General features: G+C 39.9%; 2 protein-coding genes across 3 annotated transcripts in view; one reads left to right on the top strand and one right to left on the bottom strand.

The window, feature by feature from the left end:
- SLC17A1 (solute carrier family 17 member 1) overlaps positions 1–25,272 on the top strand; it is a 217,157-nt gene that overhangs the window by 137,459 nt on the left and 54,426 nt on the right. The window lies entirely within an intron of this gene.
- The window catches only part of SCGN (secretagogin, EF-hand calcium binding protein), a 54,492-nt gene continuing 44,634 nt past the window's right edge, over positions 15,415–25,272 (bottom strand). For both annotated transcript variants that reach the window (XM_070456233.1, XM_020916326.2), the window contains exons 8-11: positions 23,388–23,433; positions 23,085–23,144; positions 21,933–22,001; positions 15,415–15,977 (exon numbers count right to left, since the gene is read on the bottom strand). In XM_070456233.1, the coding sequence (XP_070312334.1) occupies positions 15,849–15,977; positions 21,933–22,001; positions 23,085–23,144; positions 23,388–23,433 (304 nt within the window). In that variant the 3' untranslated portion in view covers positions 15,415–15,848. The remainder of the gene's footprint in view (positions 15,978–21,932; positions 22,002–23,084; positions 23,145–23,387; positions 23,434–25,272) is intronic.

The raw sequence follows: 25,272 nt of genomic DNA, 5'->3' as shown, positions 1-25,272 counted from the left end.
CTGTTTCAGCTGCTTCCAACCAAAAGGCCAGGTTACCCCTAGATTCCTTGGACTGTTAATAAATGCGGGCCTAGTGGGGAACCTGGGAAGATTTGTCTCAAACTGTTTCAAATTTAGGAATAGGGATCAGGTTTAAAAGAAAGAATTAAATGCAGGCAGAATGAGTGCGGTGACTGTGGTGGGGAGCGGGAAAGAGCCCTCCTCGACCCCTCTTGAGTTCTTGTGTCTGGACCAGCAATAAACTGACACAAGTCAGGTTAACAGGAGAAAAACAAATTTTTATTCATGCACAGGAAGTTCTCATGGAAATAGGAGCTAAGAAGTGGCCAAAGCAAGCAGCTTCTTAATTTTTTAGACAAAGAAACAATAAATGGAATCAACAGGACAAAGAAACTAGGTTTGGGTTGTAAATGATAAGGAATGTAAGCAAAGTCTGCAGTAAATTAAAGTAACAAGGTTTGTTTATAGGGGCTCTTCACCCTGAATTCTAGAGATAAGGGTGTCCTGCCTTCGGATGCAGGGTGGGCACCTTCCATGTGAAAGATGTATTTCCTCCTTTCAGGAAGACAGGAGGGTCAAGTGTTCCTCTTGCATTGGCTTTTTCTTAAGTAACTTTAATTCAAAATAATCAGTATGCCACTGAAACACATTTGGGGGTGACCCACCCTGAGGCCCAACAACTACACAGTTATATAATCATGACTTATAGCATAATGTGTGATGTATGAACCCACAAGTATATATTGCATAACTATAAGGGATTCTGCATAAGCGATTTGGGGAGCAGGGATGCAACAAAAGAATGACAGACTTTGGTTTTTTGTTGCTGTTTTTTTTTTTAATACAGTCAATTTACAATGTGTTTATTTCAGGTATACAGCTTAGTGATTTTTTTTTTTTTGCAGATCACATTCCATTATAGGTATTATATTGAGTACAATTGTGCTATACAGTATAATCTTGTTATTTGTCTAATTTATGTATAGTAGTTTACATCTGTTACTAATTTGTCTCTTTTCCCTTTGGTAACCATAAGTTTATTTTCTATGTCTGTGAATCTGTTTCTGTGTATAGATTCATTTGTGTCATTCTTTAGATTCCACATATAAAAGAGATATTATATGGTATTTGTCTTTCTCATTCTGATTTACTGCGCTTAGTATAATAATCTCTAGGTCCATCTATGTTGTTGGAAGTAGCATTATTTCATTCATTTTTATGGCTGAGTAATATTCCATTGTGTGTGTGTACCACATATTTTTTTATCCATTCATCTGTCAATGGACATTTAGATTGTTTCCATGTCTTGGCCACTGGAAAAGTGTTAATATGAATATCAGTGTGTGTATATCTTTTTGAAATATAGTTTTGTGTGAGTATATGCCCAGAAGTGGGATTGCTGGATCATATAGCAACTCTGTGTTTTGAGGAACTTCTGTACTATTTTCCATTGAGGCTGTACCAATTTACATTCCCATCAACGGTATAGGAGGGTTCCTTTTTCTCCACACCCTCTCCAGAATTTATTTGTAGACTTTTTAATGATGGCCATTCTGACTGGTGTAAGGTGGTACCTCGTAGTTTTAATTTGCATTTCTCTAGTGTTGACCACCTTTTCATGTGTTTATTGGCCATCTGTATGTCATCTTTGGAGAAATGTTGGTTTAGGTCTTCTGCCCAATTTTGGATTGGATTGTTGGGTTTTTTGGTTGAGTTGTATGAGCTGTTTTGAAAATTAAGCTGTAAGTTTTCATTTTGTTTCTGTTGCCATGCAAAAGCTTGAAGTTTGATTAGATCCCATTTGTTTATTTTTGCTTTTATTTCTATTGCCTTGAAAGACTGACCTAAGAAAATGTTGGTACAATTCATGTCAGAATATTTTGCTTTGGTTCTCTTCTAGGAGTTTTATGGTATCTTGTTTTATATTTAGATCTTTAAACCATTTTGAGTTTATTTTTGTGTGTGATGTTAGGGTATATTCTAACTTCACTGATTTACATACAGCTGTTCAACCTTCCCAATACCACTTGCTGAAGAGACTGTCTTCCCCATTGTATAGTCTTGCCTCCTTTTTTGAAGATTAATTTGTCCATTGGTCTGTGGGTTTATTCCTGGGTGCTTTATTTTATTCCATTAGCCTATGTGTCTATTTTTGTGCCAATGCCATTCTCTTTTGATTACTGTAGCCTCATAACATTGTCTGAAGTTTGGGAGGGTTGTGCCTCCTGCTTTGTTCTTTTTTTCTCAGGATTGCTTTGGCAATTCTGGGTCTTTTATTGTTTCATATAAATTTTAGTATGTGTCCTATTTCTGTAAAAAATGTCTTGGTAATTTAATAGGGAGCACATTAAATCTGTAGATTACTTTGGATAGTAATGGCCATTTTAACAATATTCTTCTAATCCAAGAGCATGGGCTATCTTTCAGTTTCTTTGAATCAACTTTAATTTCCTTAATGTTTTGTAGTTCTCAATCTATGTTTTTCACCTCCTCGATCAGGTTTATTCATAAGTATTTTTGGTGCAATTTTAAAAGGGATTGTTTGTTTATATTCCCTTTCTGATATTTCATTGTTAGTGTAAAAGAAATGCAACTGATTTCTGTATGTTAATCTTGTATCTACCACATCTTCTTAAGCCAGTTGTCTGTTGATGGACACTTGTGTAGCTTCCATGTTTGGCTCTTGTAAATAATGCGTAAAAGATTGTTTTAAACTTTAACTTAAGATGGTGATGAAACAAACCTCCCCCTTTCCTTCTCCCTGTTACTGTCTCACCTACCTAATGTTTTTGCAAAGCATCAGTTTATAAATTATTTTCATGTACATTAGTTCAATCAGTCACACAGTGTTTTCACAAATCATGTGAGGTACATAGTCTTATTACTATTTATTATTTGCATTTAACAGGTGAGGAGGTTGAGGCTCAAAGAGGTTGGGCATGAGTATCCATAGATACGCATGAGTATACACAGGACAGCTCATGAGATTTTAACTAGCTTTCTTGATAGCAGGTTCAGTTACTTTTGTTCTCATCTATGAAGGTTTGTTTTTTGGTTTTGTTTTCTATTTCTTTACTGCATGTCCTTTCTGATCTCAAGTGTCCTAGCACTTTCTTCACATTGGATGCATTTGTTTGGTCCAGATGCCCTGCACTTGCCCTTTCTTCTATATAACATAAACAGACCCCATGAAACCATTTAGCTCATAAAAACAACTTTAAACTTTGAATCATCCTTTGGGCAACAGTTGCTAGCAAATGATTTTAAATGATAATATCTGTAATTAAAATACAAAATGAAAACATTTGCTTACTCTTCCATGATAGTAGATGTTTCCATGATGTTGGCTGCTTTGTTAACTTGTAAGCTGTTGTTTTCTTTAATAATGGTATTTTATCATTCTACAAACCACCATAAGCAAGGGGTGGAGGAGAGACACACAGATATCAAAGCAACATGTTTGTTTTTATTTTGTCAAGTACTCTTTTTTTCCTCTTGAATTTTTTTTTAAGCAAGTGAGGGAACTAGAAAATTGTTTTCTAATTCTGTCTTAGCAGGAGTCAAAACTGGTAAGGATTTCTCCTGAGGTACCGTAAGTTCTTCAAGCTTTTTGGAACTATTCTATTAAGTGAGAATGTTTACCCAGCTCTTTTCCTTTAGAATATTGCAACATTAGAAACATGTCATGAGATTGTCTCCCTTAAAAATGTACCCATCTGATTAATTTTGAGTAACAGTTCAACTCATATTCACTTACCCTAATGTGAAATGAGTCAGGCTTGGCAAAACAGTTGCAGGGAAATTAGACCAGAGGGAAACAGGGAAAGAGGAAAGAGTAGGAGACTGGGGTCTGGTCCAGAATCACATGCCTACCAGCCTCCTTCCCAGCCAATAACTTGCTGTGGGCTCCTGGCCAAGACATAGTCTCTTTAGACTTAAGGACTATATTAATATAAATAGTTGTGTAAACAACTTAACCTACATGTTCATAAGGATATTGGGAAGGAAAATAAGAGACCAATATCTGCTTTTCATTCAGTGGGGAAGCATAATCTGTATTCTTACTAAAGAAATATAGGGGAATTGATGGTGTTAATAATAGATTTTTTAATGTACTTGATTTTTTCCTTCACTTTTCAACATAGCAGGCTAAATTCTCTTTTTAACTCAGGCTATGGTAAAAAGCCAGAACCATTCAAATCTACTGTGGCTGGCAGTGGGCCAGGCTAAAGAGGCGAGTAGCAGGAGCACATTGTAAATAAATGGGGCCTGGTGATGTGAAAGGGAGCCCATGGGGCAAATGTTGTGTAAAGAAGTTTGAACCAGTTCTTCCTTACTCAGGGGTTATGGTAGGTAAGTCATAAAAATGGCTTCAGTTCTCCCCTTAAATCTGTGCCCTTGCCAGGTAATTTTGTAGTTCTTTCTTCCTCTTGGTCCTACTCTTTGATTCTGAGCTTTGCTTTGGTCAACGAAATGTTATCAAATACCACTCAATAGGAAGCTTGAACAGTGCCTGCCCACTCATATTTCTGCAGTCACCATGAGGATAGTATGGCCAAAGTAGCCTCCTAAGAATGAGACGCAGAACTGAGCTGAGTTGCCCCAGTTGCCCAAGCTAAGGCAAGCCTCTACCAGCCAGCGGACCCCAGGATATCTGAGCCAGCCTAGCCAAGATCAGCTGATCTTCTTATTGTTATGCTACTGAGATTTTGTAGTTGTTTCAAAGGAAATGTTAATTGACACAGTCTCTATTCTCCCAAGTTTTCTACCTGGACTCAAACCTAGTGGTCCTGGTGACAGGAAAAACTAACTTGGAGTTTATCCAAAATACCAATTAGGAATAGTGGAAATAGAGCTAGGGGTTTATAATCCAGCCAGGATGGTTCTCAATGGAACTCTTTTTCATGTGACTAGTTGAATGTTGACCACTTTTCTGTTTTCAACTTCTACTTCCATCCTGTGGCTGAGAAATGTTTTTCTTTCTTTCATGTTCCCTTTTCATTTCTGAGACTTTGTTTTCTAAAGAGCTGAAACACAGAAACACAGACAGGAAACTAGAGAAGGCAGTCATTCATACTGCTTGTTAGAAACTCCAAGTTGCACCCGTGTCCCCACAAATCATTTCCACTGGCCTGTGTTTCAAAAAAGAATCCACCTGGCAATGCAGAAAACACAAGAAACACACCTTCGATCCCTGGGTCAGGAAGATCCACCAGGTGTAGGAAATGGCAACCAGCTCCAGTATTCTCACCTGGAAAATACCATGGACAGAGTCGCCTAGCAGGCTATGATGTCACAAAGAGTCAGAGATGACTCAGCACAGCACCACCACCCACACCTTTGAGAGACAACACCATTGTCAAGTAACAGAAAAGAATTACAGTGCATGTGGCTCAGATGGTAAAGCAACTGCCTACAATTTGGGAGACCCAGGTTCGACCCCTGGGTTAGGAAGATCCCCTGGAGAAGGAAATGGCAACCCACTCTAATACTCTTGCCTGAAAAATTCCTTGGACAGCGGAGCCTGGTGGGCTACAGTCCATGGGGTCTCCAAGAGTCGGACACAACTGAGCAACTTCAATGCTCACTGAAAGGCAATTCATGAAGTTATCAATTTTGCAACATGGTTGTTATCAAGTATGTGTTACAGCTAGAAGGAACCTTAGGTATCTGTTAGTTTGGTCTTTAATTGTAGGTAGAAGAAGCATAATCCCAGGAAAGCTAGGTGACTGTTCAAAATAAAATAAGCTGAAACCCCTTCAAGATTTCAGACCTCAGGTTCAATGCCTCTCCTACCATGCAGCTGTGATTCAGGCAGCAGCTCCCAGCCCTTCAGAGGAGAAGAACCCATACACATCAGATGGGCTTTCTGGGTACTAGCAAATGTTAATGAATTAAAATTAAGCAGCCTTGTGGGCCCCTCAATGCATGATTTATTCAGGGAAACAGCAATCCGATAACCAGAAAACTTAAAACCTAAATCATTACTGAGCTATCTCAGTAAACATCAAAGGGAGATTCCATTATTAAAATCCAGTGGCCTGTCTTCCTCCCGTCATAACTCTCACATGTAGCCCCCAATCTCTGTTCCCTCTTTTGTAAACTCCCAAGCTCTGCCTCAAGTCCAGCTCACACAGCTGCCCATTTATTCCCTCCTCTCCTCTATTGGATTCATCACTCTCCCAATGACTCCAGCCCTTTCCAATGCAAACCAGTTGAAATTCTTGACATCTGCAGTTCTGTCTTTAGCCTGATTCTGCCTAAAAGACTTGGGAATCTAGTGGGCAAAATAAAATTCTCCTCAGTGGATGGGAGTGAGAGAGAAGCTATATACACACCAGGATGTAAGACGTGGGAGCAGGACTTTGTGTCTTTGATCCTGCTATATACTGATTGCCCAGAAGAATGCTAGTATGTTGTATTAATTAAATGCATAAATATTTGCTAAATAAAAGAAATGTCACATGCAAGGAAACCTCCAGGAGATTTGAAAGAACAAAGACTATCCAATTGTGTTGCCAGTCATGTGGATACCATGGCAGCAAAGTGGCTGGTGTCAGGGAGAGGATCTTATAATCTGGCAAAGCACATTGTGCCAAAGACATTAATCCTGTTGACTCCAAGTAATAAAGTATTGGGTTGGTCAAAAAGTTTTTTCAGGTTTTTTTTTTTCTTTTCAGATGTTATGGAAAAATTCAAATGAATATTTTGGCCAACCTAATAAAATTAAGCACGAAGGATCATAATTTCATCACATGAGGTTTTCCTGGTAATAGGTGAACACAGGATGGCAGACAAGTCACTTGTTGTTGCCCCTCCTTTTACAGTGAGTGAAAAGTGAAAGTCGCACAGTCAAGTCTGACTCTTTGCAATCCTATGGACTGTAGCCAGCCTGGCTCCTTTGTCCATGGAGTTCTCCAGGCAAGAATACTGAAATGGGTTGCCATTCTCTTCTCCAGGAGATCGTCCCAACCCAGGGATCAAACCTGGGTCTCCCAAATTGCAAGCAGATACTACCACCTGAGCCAGTAGGGAAGCAGTGGGTATGGAAAGAAAAAGACATTCCCTCTCCTGTAATCTGGAGTGCAAAGTAAATGGAGTGTATCATTTCATGGTCTAACATATTAATGATCACAGTTATTAAAGAATGCGGTACACAAGCTATAATTCTCTGAAAATGACTCCCCTATGAAAATGACTGCCTCAGTTCTGTTGCAATATCATCTTCAATTTTCATGTAAGATAAGTTGAGAAAATGTTTAAAAATAATTAGATTCCAGGAAGGCCAATTTGACAAGTGCTAATACTATTTAAAGAGGAAGATAATGGATAGTTTTGTGACAAGACGCAGTACTGGGTGGGGGAAAATCCGAGGAAATGCCATGAAGTGTGTTTCAACATTGCCCCAGCTTTCTCACATCACCACTGCCAATCTCCACAGAGAGTTGGGAATATTTCCTAGTAACATGACATAATGGACCAGAGTCACGATAGATCGCTCTCTTTTGTCTAAAGAATGTCTCTAGATGACTGAATGTTCCTTCTGAAAGGTTGAATCATCGATCTTTGCTTTGGAAATATTTCCTAATTCATTCCAGTCTACCGTTAGTCATTTCCGGTTTATGCCCTCCATGATCTGAAATATCTTTGTACAGTTTTTAAAGTTGTAAAAGACTTATTGGAGAAAAAAATAGTTACCTTCGTTCTCTACTGTCAGGAAAGTATGAAGAATAAACAATGGAAAAGCTTTTTACCACAAAGGCATTTTCTGAAATGATTAGGTAATAAGCTTACTTGGAAATGCTCCATTGTCTTTGGCATCAGCCTTGCTGATTAAAAAAAAAAAATCTGCTTACAATAATAACTTCGTAAATATTCTTCTTATTTTCTCAGCTTTTGAGGTTTCTCACTTTAATCTTTATTTTTGACAGTTTTGCTAGAAGGTGTCTGATGTGAGTTTATTTTTATTTACTAGATTTAGCATTGATTGTGTATTCCTATCCTGAGGACTCATGTCTGTTTTCATGTCTGGAAACTCTCAACCATTATCTCTTCAGGTTTTATTTATCCATCCTTCCTTCTATTCTTTTTGTTTGGAATTGCTGTTAGGTGTGTTGTGGACTCAATATAGCTACTATCTTTCTTCTTTTACATATTTGTTATCCCAGTAAGTCTCTGTGTGACTTTCTATGTGAATTATCTGCTCTATTTCTATTCACTAATTACTTCCAACTGTGACCAGTCAAAAATTATTTCTTGCATTGATACTGTCTCAGTGATTATACTTTAGGCAAAGCTGGTCATCAGATACAAAGTTCGAGTTATATAAAAAGTCCTGGAGATGTAGTATACAATAGGGTGACTATAGTTAATAATATTGTATTGTGTATTTAATACCAGCCGTTGGTATCAAGTGGTGAGACCAACTGTTGCCTTCCAATCCCTTTTAATGTCTGATGTTAACCCTCTTGCCTTAGAATCAGGAGCTTGGCAAGACCTCAGGCCCTGTGTTATCTTACAGGAAGATTGCTGTGCTTGTCAGCATCATTTTTAGAATTCTTCTTTGTATTATTATTGCTTGCTGAGACACTGCTATGCATTTGGAATGGTGGCCTGGGAAGGGATGTGCTCAAAGCCTGAACATACAGCATCATTTTCATAGAAAGTCAGCATGACTATTTTACTAGACAAGGAAATTGATGTGTAGAGAGACTAAGGGATCTTTTCCTGGCAACAGACAGAATTAGAACTAAATGCCAGGCTACATGTAGTCTTATAATTCAGGCTCTTCACATTACACAGTGATACTTTTAAGTTTCTAATCAGTCCTGGTGTTGACCAAAACAATCGATAATCAACCTAAGAAAGAAATGGAAAATTTTATTCAAGCCAAACTGAGGAGTATAACCCAGGGGACAGTCTCTCTGAGAGCTCTGAGAACTATTCTGAAGAGATGAAGGGGGAGGCCAGTACATATGTGATTTTGGCGCAGGGTACGTGCAATCAAGAACTCATCTTTGAAGATTTTACTATTTTTGAGAAACAGATACCTTAGTTAATGAATAGTATTAGTGCTTTTCTAAATATGGGAAGATGCAAGAAACTGGGGTCACAAGTCTGAAAATATCTACCTCAGGGCCAGTTCTGTCAGTCTTCCCAGAGCACAAAATACCTCATCCTGATCTTTGCCCTGAAGTCCTTTCAAGGTGTATTATGTCAGTGACCACATGGCTGATGACTTGATTCTTACAAAACTAGATAGTGGGTAACATTATTTTACATTCTCCTCCTGCCTTTCTGTCTTAATTTCAGACAAAATTCGGGAGGCATTTCATGGTAACTTTGTCCCATGGGGCTAAGAATGCTCATTCCCAAGTGAGGCGAGGATTTCCTTGATAGGTCACTCGTGTGCTATTACTGGACTAGGCCCTGTTAAAGTAGCCACAAGTCTCTGGACCGCCTGTCTTTCTAGCCTGTTCTGGTCCAGGAAATGTTTCCTTTTTGTTGCTTCTTCCCGTATCTAGAGTTATAATATTACAGCCATTGATCTTATAGAGCTGGATATTTGATCATTTCAAGTCGCCAAATCGTTCATTTTGTCTGAGGCTCAGCCATGTGTTTAGTAATGTAAGAAACAGTCTTGTAAAATAAGCAGAATACAGGTAACATAGCTAGTAGCATTAATAAGCTCATAAGTATTTATGCTAAGAACTTACATTAGGTGTGGTGCAGTGTATTGCCCGGCTATTTGACCAGTCTGTTCTGCACTAATCACAGTCTTTAAGGGAAATATTACATTGGCTGCACCTGTAGGTGGGCTGCACCTACAAGGCGAGTGGTGAGTCGTCATGACCCCTTATATGATAGAGAAAGAATGTTATCTTCTAAGGAGTTACATGGCTGGCATCAGAAGGAGAAAACTGGATCTTTATGGTTGAGTGTGTGTTTCTGCCCCTGGGGAGTCTGATTAACACATACTGTGGATGCATAATACACATGAGGGAAGGACAGAGAAAAATTTTATGTCTGAATTTTCCTTGTCTTGCTTTAAACTGTGAATTTCTATTTTGTTACTTGGCATTGTGCTAAGGAATGTATGTGTATGTGCTATGGTAGGGTAGGGCCAGCTTTTGGAAGATATCTAAAACAAGGTTTTCTGAACTTGAAAGAAACTTATTACTTCATTGGAAATGACAAAACCTGATATCTAAAACAACTGCAAAAGAATTAGAGTCAAATTATGGAGTATTGGTTAAATAATGAGAGAAATTGGTGGACAATTTGGGAAAATTGACATGAGCAGATCTTTAAAGAAAGGATAGATTTTAGCTAGTGAAGGGAAAGAGAGATGAGGTGGAAGAGACTAGAGACCAGTCAGAAGTAAAGACGAGGGAGTAGCCAGCTGTAGGCACCTCAGCAGAGAGCGGAGCCCACCCAGAGGCGCTGAGACTTCCTAGATATGCGGAGAGGCAGTGAAGAGGGAGCGTTCACAGTCGCAATGATTAGCTCCTCTAACCCTGGAGGGAAAGAAGAGAGGATCCATGAGGGAATAGAAAGAGTTTGATCTGTCAGGTTGATTGATTTGATAGTTAGAAACTTAATTATCCTAAAAGTCTGAGACTCATATGTTTATCTGAATAAAGCAGAAATACACTGACTATTGCTATTTCTAAAACTTACAAGCCTTCAGAACTCACACACAATCGAGAGGCAGTCAAGCAGTCAAAAAGCAGAACTTTCTTTTTTTTTTTTTTAAAAAAAGCAGAACTTTCTAAAAGCCTATGTACTGGTACTAGGGCCTCTGAAGTGGTTGGTTGGTTGTTTTTAAATAGCAAGTCTTATCTGAGTTCAGTAAGAAAGTCTGTTATTTGTGCAACTATTAAGTTCATTCAAACTGTTGGATTTTATAGGATTTTTGGCTTAATTGATCAGATACTGCAATGTTAGGACAAGGTAAAGTTAGTTACCCACACCAGTTTTACTGAAGTTTTATAGAAATTGAAATCTATCACTCAGCCTTTTATTTTAGGTGACATTATGTAGTAAATATAATTGAATTCTTTTTCACTTTAATATCACATAGACAATATAAGCAAAATAGAATGTAATATATAGACAAGATTATAAAATATATATCTCTATATATTGTATGTAATTTTTATTTTTTTGAGGAACCACTATACTGTTTTCCAGAGTAGTAAACCAATTTACATTTCTACCAACAGTGCACAAGAATTTCCTTTTCTCCACATCCTTATAAACACTTACCTCTTGTTTTTTTGATAATGGGCATTCTAGTAGGCGTGAGGTGGTATCTTACTGTAGTTTTGATTTGCATTTTCCTGATGATTAAAAGTAATGTTTAATTACTTTTAAATTAAAATAATGTTTGCACCTTTTAACATACCTGTTGATCATTTGTATGTCTTCTTTGAAAAAAAAAAAAAGCCTATGCATATCCTATTATTTTTTAACCACACTGTTTTTGCTCCCGAGTTGTATGAGTTTCTTACATGTTTTGGATATTAACCCCTTGTTAGATGATTTGCATATATTTCCTCCCATAGTTTGCCTTTTCATTTTGTTAATTGTTTATTTTGCCGTGTAGAAGCTTTTCAGTTTGAGTTAAATCAGTGGTTCCACTTACTGATTTTTGCTTCCCTTGCTTGTCCCTTGGTGTCATATCCCACTCCCTGCCCACCACCACCAAAAAAAGATTGTTGCCAAGACGCATGTCAAGGAGCTTCCTCTCTAATTTTTTTCGAGGAGTTTTATTGTTTCAGCTTTTACATTTTAAATCTTTAATCCCTATGAAGTTAATTTTGGTGAGTGGTGTAAGATAGAGATCCAGTTTCATTCTTCTACATGTGCTTATCCAGTTTCCCCAACACCATTTATTGAAGAGACTCTTCTTTCTCTTGAGTATTCTTGGCTCCCTTGTCAAATGTTAGTTGACCATACACGTGAGGGTCTATTTCTGGCCACTCAGTTCTATTCCATTGGTCTATGTATCTGTTGTGTACACCATACCATACCATTCTGATTACTGTAGCTTTGTAGTAACTGTTTGAAATCAGGAAGTGTGATATCTTCAGGTTTGGTCTTCTTTCTTAGGAGTGCTTTAGCTATTTGAGATCTTTTATGGTTCTGTGTAAATTTTAAGATTGTTTTTTCTATTTATATGGAAAATGCTATTGGAATTTTGGTATGGATTGCATTGAATTTATAGATGGCTCTGGGTAGTATGGGCATTTTAACAATGTTCTTCCAAATGATAGACATGGTATATCTTTCCATTTACTTGTGACTTTTTCAATTTCTTTCATCAGAGTGTTAGTTTTCAGTGTAAGGATCTTTTATTTCCTTGGTTAAATTTATTCCTTACTATTGTTATTTTTGATGCTATTGTAAATGGAATTGCTTTTTTTGTTTTTCATATATTTTGTTGTTAGTATATAAAACTGCTATATGTTACAGCAGTCTTCTGCATTTTAATTTTGTATACTGCACCCTTACTGAATTCATTTAGTCTACCTGTTTTTTGGTGGAATCTTTAGGATTTTCTGTATATAAGATTATATCATTACCAAGCAGACAATTTTAACTTCTTCGTTTCTGATTTGGAGTAAATGAACAAGCATATTTGGCATGGAGCACAGCTCTCGGGGGTTCCATCATACCTTTCCCTAACTTAATCCCCAATGTTTTTCTATTTGGAGATTGGGCTCTGGGGAGGTGATTAGGTCACAGGGCAGAGTCCTCATAAATGAGATTAGTTCCCTTATAAAAGAGACTACAAAGAGCTTCATTGCTTCTTTCACTGTTGGAGGAACTGTGAAAAATAAATGTTGTTTAAGCCACCCGCTCAATAGTATTTTTGTTATGGTAGCCAGAGTGGACTGAGAACTATCTATTAATGAACAGGTACATGTGTACTAAGTCAGTTCAGTCCTGTCTGACTCTTTGAGACTCTGTGGACTGTATCCCGCCAGGCTCCTCTATCCATGGGATTCTCCAAACAAGAACACTGGAGTGGGTTGCCATATCCGCCTCCAGGGGATCTTCCCAACCCAGGGATCTAACCGCATCTCTTACATCTCGTGCATTTTTTACCGCTAGCGCCACCTGGGAAGCCCCATTAATGAACACCCCAGCACAATGTCCTATAAAACATGTGACTCAAACTTACTGAGAATGTCTTTGAGTGAACTCGCTCCTTAGGTGGCGCAAACCCACCTTTCTTGAGCTTTAAGATCTCTGCCAGTCCTTTATTTGAATGCTGGGAAAGAAACCTAAGGTTTTCGAACCTAAGGTTGTGATTGGGCAGGAAGCCTGGGAGCTTCTGATAGAATCTCAGGGCCCTCAGTGAATCTTAACAAATTACTCTTAAAAGAATAAGCTTCTCTTCCCCATTCATTTCCACCTCAGTCATCTCTAGAAAGTCACCGAGGACCCCAGCTGAGAATTCATACAGCCACGGCTGCAGCAGTGAACCTCAGAGGTGGCCTTCATGCAGATAAAAGGGAAAGTCATGAGTTAACTGAATACAGGTCAGCTTTGCGTCCAATTTTTTTTTTCCATCTTGTGGATTGAGATCATCTCAACCCTTGAAATGTTTCTTCTTTGAAGGGTGTCTGGGTACACAGTTACTCAACATTTGGACAGTGAGGAGAAGTCTGTCTCCTTGGCTTGCCCTGTGCTGTTTCTTAGACTCTCTTTAAGCTCCCATGAAGAGTTAATCCACACTGAGTGATCCAGACTTGGAGAAATGTCCTGCTGGGGGATGTGGTGGACACCGCAGTGAGACCAAACCTCTGGGGAGGGGCCAAGGCTTCCTGAAAGGTACATGAAAACTGATCATATGTGTGTGTATATGTGTATGTATACACACAACAAACCTTTAACCATTCCTTGTCAATGGACATTTAGGTTGTCTCCATGTTTTGGCTATTGTGAATAGTGCTGCTATGAACACAGGGTGCATGTATCTTTTTGAATTATAGTTTTGTCCGAACATATTCCCAGATGTGGGAGCTGGATCATGTGGCAATTCTATTTTTAGTTTTCTAAGAAACCTCTATACTATTTTCCACAGTGGCTGTACCAAGTTACGTTCCCACCAACGGTGTAGGAAGGTTCCCTTTTCTCTGCACCCTCTCCAGCATTTGTTTGTTGGTTTTAATTATGGCCATTCTGGACTGGTGTGAGGCAGTACCTCGTTGTACTTTTACTTGGCATGTCTCTGATAATTAGTGACATTGAGCATCTTTTCATGTGCCTACTGGCCATCTGTATGTCTTATTTGTAGAAATGTCTATCAAGGTTCTCTGCCCATTTTTCGATTGGGTGTTGGGGTTTTCTGTCGTTGAGTTGTTTGAGCTGTTTGTGTATTTTGGAGATAAAGCCCTCTTCTGTCACATCATTTGAAAATTGGCCACTAGTCACTACCTGAATCCTCATCTCTGAGATGTACAAGCACAGATACGTTGCTTAGCTTCTATTTGCCTCAGTTTCTTCATCTCTAAGGTGGTTGTCATGATTTTACCTACCTCACAGGGTTTGATGAAGACTGAATTATTTAAGGTATAGAACACACCCAGAAGTTCTTGGTGCATATTGATCAGTAATAATTATTGATACTAATTATCTGTATGTTGGAGGGAAGAGACACCTAAGAGAAAGGGAACCAGGTTGTGACCAATGTGTGCCAGTGAGGGGAATCTCTTGAGTAGTAGAATTTCTTGGGTTATGGTCAGCATCTAAACTGTAATTTTTCTGAATTACCTATAACGCTTCCTTAAGCCTGAAATTCCTGCAGAGTCTGTTATAAGTTAGGGGTGTTACGGAAAATAAAGTGTCAGGACAGTCAAGGAATCACTCTGTGCCTCTGCCACAGGAGAGAACAGCTCCCTCTCAGAGGGACTGCGTCAGAGTTCCAGGAGTGAAGGGCAGAGGCTTTGGTCCATGGGGGAGCCAAGAGCCTGCAGAGAGATCCCCAATAGTCACAGACACAGGAGAAGTCCTCAGACATTCCAGATTTGCCAGAGGAAACTGTTGGAAAGGGGATGGTTGGAGGGGGTAACAGATGCTTGGGTTACCTGGAAAAGATTTTCTCCAAATTTCTTGTGTTCCTACCTGCCTGGCCAGGTGAGCTCACGAAGCATTTAAGAGCGAAACCCAGCCCAGGACAAGTGTTCAAGTCTTCCCCACGCAGTGAGATGGGGGTGATTATTGGCAAATCCTACTGTTGACTGGAATTCATTTGGGCACCTGAGAACGATGGAAGGATTGGTGGTGTGGCTCCCATCAGGATCTTCTCCCCTCCCCCCACCCCAAGTTAGAGAACTGGTTCCTCCATCCAACCATCAGGTAGAACCCTCCAATGGTCACAACACAACAAGTTACTACTGCACCTTTGTTTCCAGCTGCAGGTTTATTTTCAATTCAAAATCTATTTGTAGAAGTCACGAGACTGCCACAGGTGCCTCACACTATTGAGTAGAAAGCCCACAGGAAGCAGACAGACGGATGGACTCAGCTGTCCCCGCCTCCTCAGACAGGGGGAGGACAAGCCAGGCAGACCCTGGAGGTCAGCTGAGTCCTTAGGGGGACAGGAAAGCCCACGGCCAAGGGGAAAATAACACAAACCCTGCGTGGGGAGCTTCCAGTAAAGGCAGGGAATCACCATGCCATTCAAACGAAGACCCTCCAGTCCCTCTCCTTGCCTAAGAACGCCACACCATTTGTTAGAAAGTTTGCCTACTGTCCCCAGTAGCAAAGAACAGATAGAATTTTACCAGCAGGAGCTCAGAAACATGCTAAGAGCAAAAGGTGAAGTGGTCTGGGGATTAGGGGTTGATTTTTAGCCCAAGACACAAAGCCAGCTCAGACTTCTGAATTTTTCCATCCTTGTTCACGTCGCAGTGGCGCAAAAGAATCTCCCGAAACTTATCAAGGTCCACCCCTCTGATGCTGGGCTGAGGACAACAAAAAATAACATGTCAGCAGGCAAGTCAGTGGTGGTCCCACCCTTTCATGCCACCCTGCCCCCACTCCATGCCTACTAAACTTAGGAGACACCCAGCCTTCTGGGAGCGCCACCCTGAAGACAGGCCTCCAGGGAGGACTCCATCTCTTCATCCCACCAAACATTGCCAAGGACTAGTTTTCTGCCGCCAGGTTCAATTCTCATCGTGTCCCTTCAGGTCAGAGAATGTCTGTTCCTACATCACTTATCTGCAATTTGTACAGAAAGCCTGCCTTTTTTGCAACCACAATAAAGATATTTGCCTTAGAGCAGAGGATCGTCACCAAAATTCTGTCTCACTACACTGATGAGAGAAGGCACATTTATTAACTCCCTGCGGAGATACTGACACCCCCGTCTGGTTTTTAAAAGGGTAGCAATGAATTAAAATCTAAAGAATTATATTGTTGAGCCAGACAGGCCCCATCAGATTTATTCCAAGGAATATTTCAGGAGCTAAGAAGGAATTGTGATGCAGGTCAGCTAGGAAAATGTTGTAAACTTGAAGACCTGCAAAAGTGAACAGTGGTGGAACTCAGTGATTCTTCCTAGGTTATTTTATTTAACCCTCACAATAACTTTGGGAGGTAAGTGGTTACTCCTTGTTTACAGATTAGAACACAGAGGCTCAGAAAAAACTGAGATATCTTGACATGCCAGAAGTTGCAGGAGCATTTTTGATCCCAAGTCTTTTGTTTCCAATTAAGTGCTCATTTCACCAGTTCTCACTGTTCTCGTGGGGAATAGCTGGCCTAATGAAAGCCATATGAATGGTGATGAATCTAAATTTAAAAGCCAGCATCTGAAGAGAATGGAAAAACCAGCTAATCAGATTTCCAAACCCTTTGATTTTCAAACCCTTCATTTAGTGGACTAGTTATGAGTAAAGAGTGCAGGCAGCAGTTTGCAGGATTTGATTTCATGAATTCTCAGAAACATTTCCCATCACCTAACCTCACCCCAAGGTTTCCTCACTTCCAAAGAAAGTTCTAGGAAACCTGCAGTAGGAAACAAAACCTTTCATTCTACAACTAGACAACCATATTAAGACAAGCTAATTGGCACTGTCCCACACAGTAAATGATTGACACCAAATCCACCCTGATAGAAGGTTTTAACAGGAGAAGGGGAAAGAACAGCAGAAACTGGGAGCCAGATGGCAGAGAGCAAGAAGGAAAAACTAAGAGTGGGGCAGGATTCTGGGAGAATCAGGAGGGCCAGAAGCTAAACTTGGTGGACTTCACTTCTCTGCCAAGAATCTCTTGAGTGATTGGACGAAGAGGCTAAGGTGTAACCCATTGTCTATAGGTTCTCTTTGTTAAGTATAGCTCCCTGGGTATCGTGCCAAGCAGGTGTAGAAGTGGCCCCAGGGAATGTGGCCTAGAGGTCCTAAAATCAGCAAGCTACCCTCTGTGGCTCCATATTAGAGGCTCGTTTGCTGTGCAGCTACAAGGCAGGGATGTTTGGTCTTCAGGATCCTCAAACCACTTTGGCTACAATCCTTTCTGCAGCAAATGGCACCCTGTCTCAGGATCCTTTTAGCACTCTTTTGAAAAGACTCAGGTGGTAGTCATTTACATATTAGCAAAAATTTGCTAAGGTATTTATGCAATAACCAGGCTATTCTAAGCACTTTTTCCCCCTTAACGTGCTTCCTGCAAAGGAATTATTTCCTTTAAGTGAGTTGAAATATTTTTGCATGTGTGGAAGTATGTGTTGGGGAGGCACTTGTGGGTATGAATGTGGGTATGCGAAGGAAGTTTCTTTGAACCTTTTGTGTTTTTAATGCTTTATAACTTACTAGGAGTTAGGAGAACCGAATGACAGTGCTCAAAAATGCTTGGATCACAGAGGACAAATCATTTAAAACCACTGAGGGCCTCTGTTTTAAGAACAAGTTGCCAATATAAATGCATGCAGTTTCCCTTCTAAGGTCTCTGCGCGTCCCCTTTTGCCAACCATCTTCTTGTCAACAGAGAAAAGCAGATGGTGTATCTAGCAGGGAAGAGAATAAACTGTTGAGACCTGGGGGTAGTACCTCTCATCATCTCCAGGCAAACACCTCTAGCATCCCTTTTATTTGGCTTCTAACGTTATCGTTCACATGTCTACTTCTTGGTGGGTGCTTAGAATCTGGAATGTCTTGCGTTCCCACTTTCTAGTTTAGGATGTAGACTGTTGTGTTGGTGTTGATTTTCTTGCTGTGCTAAGTGAGCTACAGTCTTTTAAAGAATCTTGTGCAGAAATTATGGTGTCTGCTCACTCAGGGACTTGCTGTCTCAACATATTGATGGAGAACAGGCTTGGGTACTGTTTTCCAGAGGTTAAAGAAAAGGGTGATCTGGTAATCAGATAATCTTTTTAACACAGATTCAACCTATATGTCATACATGACTGTATAAGAATTAAAAAGCTATAAAACAAGCTTGTGCTCAAGTCGCTCAGTCGTGTCCAGCTCTTTGTGACCCCATGAACTGTAGCCTGCCAGGCTCCTCTGTCCATGGGATTTTCCAGGCAAAAATACGGGAATGAGTTGTCATTTTAGGATTATTGTAAACATCAGGGGTTCTGTCCAGAACTGTATGTTTATAAACTGAGTCAGCCCCCTGCTGACTCCATGGCATGATCTGAAAATTGCTTTTAAAATAAGTTACAGATATTGGCTTCATTGCCTTGTGGCCCTTTCTTATAAATGAAAATCAAATTCACAGGAGATGGCTCTAGCTAATGAAGCTGAGAAAAATCAGATCTCAGTGGTCTCAGTATCAGGCTCTCAGTGACCCAATGGTCATATTTGACTACATCTTTCAGATAGTCTGGTGAATATTTTTTTAAGCAACACGAAAGACTAAAAAGGTTCAATAAAGATAGGCGCCTTCAATCACCTGGCTTCAGGGGAGAACATTAGTAACTGCTGTGTACATACTTTGTAGCTCAAGAGGTCAACTCCTAAAAACTGCTTTTGTATTACGGACCAGTCTGACCCAGTCCTTGGAAACCGGCTATCTCAAGCTGTCTGGTACTAACATGGAGAAGTTCCAATAGCCCCACAGAAATAGAGTGGCAAGGACAGAAATGATGGGGTGCTTCCGATTTCCCATAGAGGCGCTATGAGTCCATTAAAGAGTGAGACAGACTTCTGCTTCCAGCTCAGGTTTTCAATGGTCTCAAATTTTTTCCTTTAATTTTCTCTAGAAAATTATCTTCTCTGCTCTGTTGCTGGTTTAGGTTTTACTTCCATGGTCTCACATTAACCTTTGGAAGCCATTGCTAAATCCAGAGATGGCTGAAAGACAACTGAAAGAGTCTGTAAGGATCTGAAGCCTCTGGGCTCTATAGGCAGTTAGGAGCCCTGGCTCCACTGCAGAGAGAAGGCCACACAGCTCTGGAAAATAGGTTCCCAATCCCATTTATTCTAGCAAAAGCAAATTAAAACTCCAGTTAGACAAGACCTTCTGCTGTACAGCTTTAATGTCCCATAGATAACTGCTCACTTTCTATGACAGAAATCATCCTGGTGTTAAATAGATAATGAGTGAAATGGGATTTTTCCTTTAGCAATCAGCTTGTAAAAGGCAACACCACACCAGCACCCAGCAACTGTTCTGACTGTGCAAACACTAGTGAAATCTCCGACAAGAGCAACATGTGAAGGGGACAAAGAAGGGGCAAGGGGCCAGTTGAGTGGGATTAATAAGAGTTAGGCGTTATCCTCATTAGACCTCAGAAATAAAAAAATGTCTCATCCATACCTGCTTAACTACAATATGTAAACTTTCTGGAGATTTCTGCCGAAATTGGTATCTGAGCATTTTTCCACTGCAAAACCCCATAATTCTAATCAGATCTTTAAGAAGGTCTGAGACTCCAAATACAGTTAATAATTATTGCTACTCTAATTTATTACCATCTAGGCCAATCAAGAAATGATCCTGGTGTCCTATACAAACCTCAAAAGCAATCCCTAAGAATATTATCCCTAAAGTCACAGAGTCAGACACAACTGGGTAACTAAACTGAAGGATATTAAACTACTAAATTCAGTGGCGGCGGCTGCTGCTAAATCGCTTCAGCCGTGTCCGACTGCAACTCCATAGACGGCAACCCACCAGGCTCCCCTGTCCCTGGGATTCTCCAGGCAAGAACACTGGGGTAGGTTGCCATTACCTTCTCCAATGCATAAAAGTGAAAGTGAAGTCGCTCAGTAGTGTCTGACTCTCAGCGACTCCATGGACTGCAGCCTACCAGGCTCCTCTCTGTCCATGGGATTTTCCAGGCAAGAGTACTGGAGTGGGTTGCCATTGCCTTCTCCGAAATTCAGTGGCTACACAGTCCCATAGAAAAACACCCACGTAAGTATTGAAAATATCTGGATTTTTCCTGGATCGTGCAGCTAGTCAATACAGTTCATCAGGATCTCAGAGGAGATTGCTTTTTCAAACATTGTTTACCCTACATGGAACAGCTCTGCGATGTAGATATGATCTAAATTACATCAATCCCAACCACTGCAATGCCCTTCTACATAAAATAGCCATCTTAGGCTAGGTGTTAGAGCAGCCTGCTGCAGGGTTGGGGGCACTGAGTGCCACAGTGCATGCATGGGACCTTTTGAAGGAGGTTGCCATTATCTTCATTACCTCCACCATAGTTTGGTCTCAGATCAAACAACAGGGAGGCATCACAACCCTGCCCATCAACAGAAAATTGAATTAATGATTGACTAAGCATGACCCTGCCCAACAGAACAAAACCCAGTTTCCCCCCCAGTCAATCTCCCATCAGGAAGCTTCCATAAGCCTCTCCTAACAGAGGGCAGACAGAATGAAAACCACAATCACAGAAAACAAATCACATGAACCACAGCCTTGTCTAACTCAGTGAAACTATGACCCATTCTGTGTAGGGCCACCCAAGACGGATGGGTCATGGTGGAGAGTTCTGACAAAATGTGGTCCCCTGGAGAAGGGAATGGCAAACCATTTCAGTATTCCTGCCTTGAGAACCCCATGAACAGTATGAAAGGGCAAAAAGATAGGACACTGAAAGATGAACGCCACAGGTTGGTAGGTGCCCAATATGCTGCTGGAGAGGAGTGGAGAAATAACCTCAGAAAGAATGAAGAGATGGAGCCAAAGAGAAAACCACGCCCTGTTGTGGATGTGACTGATGATGGAAGCAAAGTCTGATGCTGTAAAGAGCAGTGTAGCATAGGAACCTGGAATGTTAGGTCCATGAATCAAGGGAAATTGGAAATGGTCAAACAGGAGCAGCCCCTTGGTGTTAAAAAAAGAAAGAAAGAAAGAAAATCCCAAATATGGAATTTATTACATGAAATTAAACATTTTAGTTATTTTAGTAACCAAGTCCATAGGAGGAAGACCTTCTGTAATCAAAAAATGAAACAGCAAGGTGCTCCTTTGGTAAAATGGATGACTTTTAAATGATGGTAACAAGAAGCTGCTATGGGGGCTTCACTTAATTGGAACTACAATTGATCTCAAGAGAAGAGATTTGTTGGGTTTCACAAATGCTCAAGGGCTTCCCAGGTGGTGCTAGTGGTAAAGAATCTGCCTGCCAGTGAAGGAGAGATAAGAAACACAGGTTCGAACCCTGGATCAGGAAGATCCCCTGGAGGAGAGCATGGCAACCCAATCCAGTATTCTTGCCTGGAGAATCCCATGGACAGCAGGCTAGAGTCCATAGGATTGTAAAGAGTCAGACGTGACTGAAGAGACTTAGCACAGAGGCAAAGATGATCAGTTTGTTAAATAGACTGCATCCCTAGATTTTCTGCATCATTACTCTTTGGCCCTACTGATTCCCCCCAAATAAACAATGGAATCAAAACAGCAGCCCCAATTCCTGATGAGAATGATCTATCCACACAGTCTCATGAAGTCACCTGGACAAGCTCCATCATGTCTTTGACAAACCCATCCACTTCTGGGCCTTCCAGGGCCCCAGTTTTACTCTGAAAGATAAAAGATTCAATCAGCCAAATATAATTTTCTTAGGTCAAAAAGCTTAAAGAATAAGTTACACAAGTAGACCAAATCAGTATTCTTTTGTGACTACAAACAAGTTTGGAAATGGCATGTTCTAACATGTTTTCTGTGTAGGAGAGAACATACATGCTCCACATAAATCAAAAGAATTCACTCTAAGTAACTTCCCTCATATAATCAATGGAATGGTTTGCAGTGGTTTTGATGGAAGCAGTAGTTTTGAGCTCCTTACTGTGACAAATAGCATTAAAGACTATATCAACTTTATTTACTTCCCAAATACTAGGACTCAGTTCAGACTAGTGCTAATTACACGTTCCTTGACCCTTTGAAAGACATACTGCCATTTTAAGATTTTGCTTTGATTTAGCAATGATTTAATTATCAAAACACATTTTAAATTCAAGAGGTACTAGATTGAGTGAGCATATTAGAATTATTATATGGTTCATGTATAAAATACCCATTTTGTAAGAATGCCTATAAAAATACAATACATACTAAAATATTTCAGTTTCTTCTCTAAAGTTTCAGTTATGACAGGTCATCCATTTTCTTCAAGGTTTTTTAATCCTGAACCTTTAACATAATATTTTTTAAAAAATCCATTTCCTTAGTGTGTTTTACCAGACACTGGTACAGTACTTGCTATATGCCAGGAACTCCTCTAAGAGCTTTACAAACATGAATTCACTTTCCCCCTATTTCTTTAGATTGGGTGTGGTTTTTGTATGACTACTTACTTTTGTATTTGAGCATGCTAATATAGAGACCAAGAAGGAGAAACTTTCTTTTAGATTGGATATAAGCACAGAAAAGAAAAAAAAAAAGCGACTTTATTCTCTTCTCCATCAATACTCCTATGTCTATTTATACTTAGTTCTCAGAAGTTTTATTATAGAGAAGCTAAGGGGCCTTGACACAGCAATACACGTGTGTGATTGCTGTTCATCACCTAAGGTTAGGGTCTGTGAGGGACACCACATAGGGACTAAACAAGCTTCCTACCTAAAGATGGCCAGCATAGTATATCAAAAAGGCACACTTACAACATCATAGTGAGCAAAGATTTTCTCAAAGTCCCTTTTTCTTTCTTCAGTGGAACAAGCCTGTGTATGGAGAAAGTAGTATGTCAGTCAGTAATGTGAACCTTCCGTTGTACCATTCCTCCAGGGTTGTAGGCAGCTTTTATAAACTTTGAGTTAACAATCCTTAATCCCTTAATCCCAGCACTGAGCTTTGTCAGTCTCTAAATAAACTGAAGGCAACACAATTAAATGCCCATCTTCCCTCCCTCTGAAATCTGTGGAGAAACATGAATGATGCAAACCCATCTAGATGTCACTACTCACATCCATTTTAAATTGGAGAAGGAAATTTTCCTGAAGAGCCAGAATCCTAAATAGGAAAAAACCCAAAAACAAAAATTGTAATCCATGTGATGATCTTTCAGCTTTCAATTCCAAGTAAAATGTATAATTCAAGTGTGAGGAAAGGACAGGCAATTTCCAAGTTATTCTGCAGAATAGGATATGTGCTTGGAAAACAGGACTTTATACAGTACAAAAATTAAAGAAGGGAAAGACTTTCACAGGAATTAGTAGTCACCATAGACATTTAAAAATTCCAACAAGGTTGCAAGTACAAGGTCATGTGCAAAATTCAGTTTTTCTATATATTAGTAATGGCCAATCCAAAAGAGAAAGCAAGAATACCATTCCACTTATAATAGTATCAAAAATAATAAAATTCTTAGGAAAAAGTATAAGAGACCCTAAGACTTAGAGAGTGATTTTTTTCAACATTGATCTATAGTTTTCAAAAATGACCTAAATATTACTGCAGCCATGAAATTAAAAGACGCTTGCTACTTGGAAGAAAAGTTATGACCAACCTAGACAGCATATTAAAAAGCAAAGACATTACTTTGCCAGCAAAGGTCCATCTAGTCGAAGCTATGCTTTTTCCAGTAGTCATGTATGGATGTGAGTTGGACTATAAAGAAAGTTGGGCACTGAAGAATTGATGCTTTTGAACTATGGTGTTGGAGAAGACTCTTGAGAATCCCTTGGACTGCAAGGAGATCCAACCAGTTCATCCTAAAGGAAATCAGTCCTGAATATTCATTGGAAGGACTGATGTTGAAGCCAAAACTCCAATATTTTGACCACCTGATGCAAAGAACTGACTCATTGGAAAAGACCCTGATGCTCAGAAAGATTGAAGGCAGGAGGAGGAGGGGACAAGAGAGGATGAGATGGTTGGATGGTATCATGGACTCAATGGAAATGAGTTTGAGTAAGCTCTGAGAGTTGGTGATGGACAGGGAGGCCTGGCGTGCTGCAGTCCACGGGTTCGCAAAGAGTCGGACATGACTGAGCAACTGAGCTGAAATATTATTGAAGGACATCCGTGATCAGGAATTAGCCTTAATATTGTTAAGATGGCAGTGTGCCTCAAATTTATCTGTTTATCCAACACAATTACTATAAAAATCCCAGTTGCCTTTTTTGCATAAATTGATAATCTGATTTTACAATTCATGCGGAAATGCAAGGGATTTTAGAATAGCCGTTAACTATCTTGAACAAACCTTTGAAATTCATTCCTGATTAAAGACTTACTCAAAGCAACAATAATCAAGATAAGGTGGAGTGTACAACATAAGATGTAGTACTGTCGTAGGGATAGACTCGTGGATCAATGGAATAGAAAAGACAGTCTAGAAATATACCTATACATTTATGGTCAATTGATTTTTGCCAAGGCCATTGAATGGAGAAAGAATAGTCTTTGAAGAAATGGTGTTGTGGCAAATGGATATCCACATAGACTCCTACCTCATACCATATATAAAAACCCAAAAGGTATCAAAGGCCTAAAAGTAAAAACTTATAAAACTCAGGAAAAAACATAAGGATAAATCTTCAGAAGCTTAGATTTTGGCAGTGGTTTCCTATATATGACACCTAGAACATAGGGAGCCAAATACAACCAAAACAAAATTCTGTAAAATTAAGCAAAATTAGATAAGTTCAGTTCAGTTGCTCAGTCACGTCCGACTCTTTGCAATCCCATGAGCCACAGCACGCCAGGCCTCCCTGTCCATCACCAACTCCCGGAGTCCACCCAAACCCATGTCCATTGAGTCCGTGATGCCATCCAACCATCTCATCCTCTCTCGTCCCCTTCTCCTCCTGCCCTCAATCTTTCCCAACATCAGGGTCTTTTCAAATA

The sequence above is a fragment of the Odocoileus virginianus genome, chromosome 27 (assembly GCF_023699985.2).
Source record: "Odocoileus virginianus isolate 20LAN1187 ecotype Illinois chromosome 27, Ovbor_1.2, whole genome shotgun sequence".
Classification (NCBI taxonomy): domain Eukaryota; kingdom Metazoa; phylum Chordata; class Mammalia; order Artiodactyla; family Cervidae; genus Odocoileus; species Odocoileus virginianus.
This window is presented reverse-complemented; position numbering and strand designations above follow the sequence as displayed.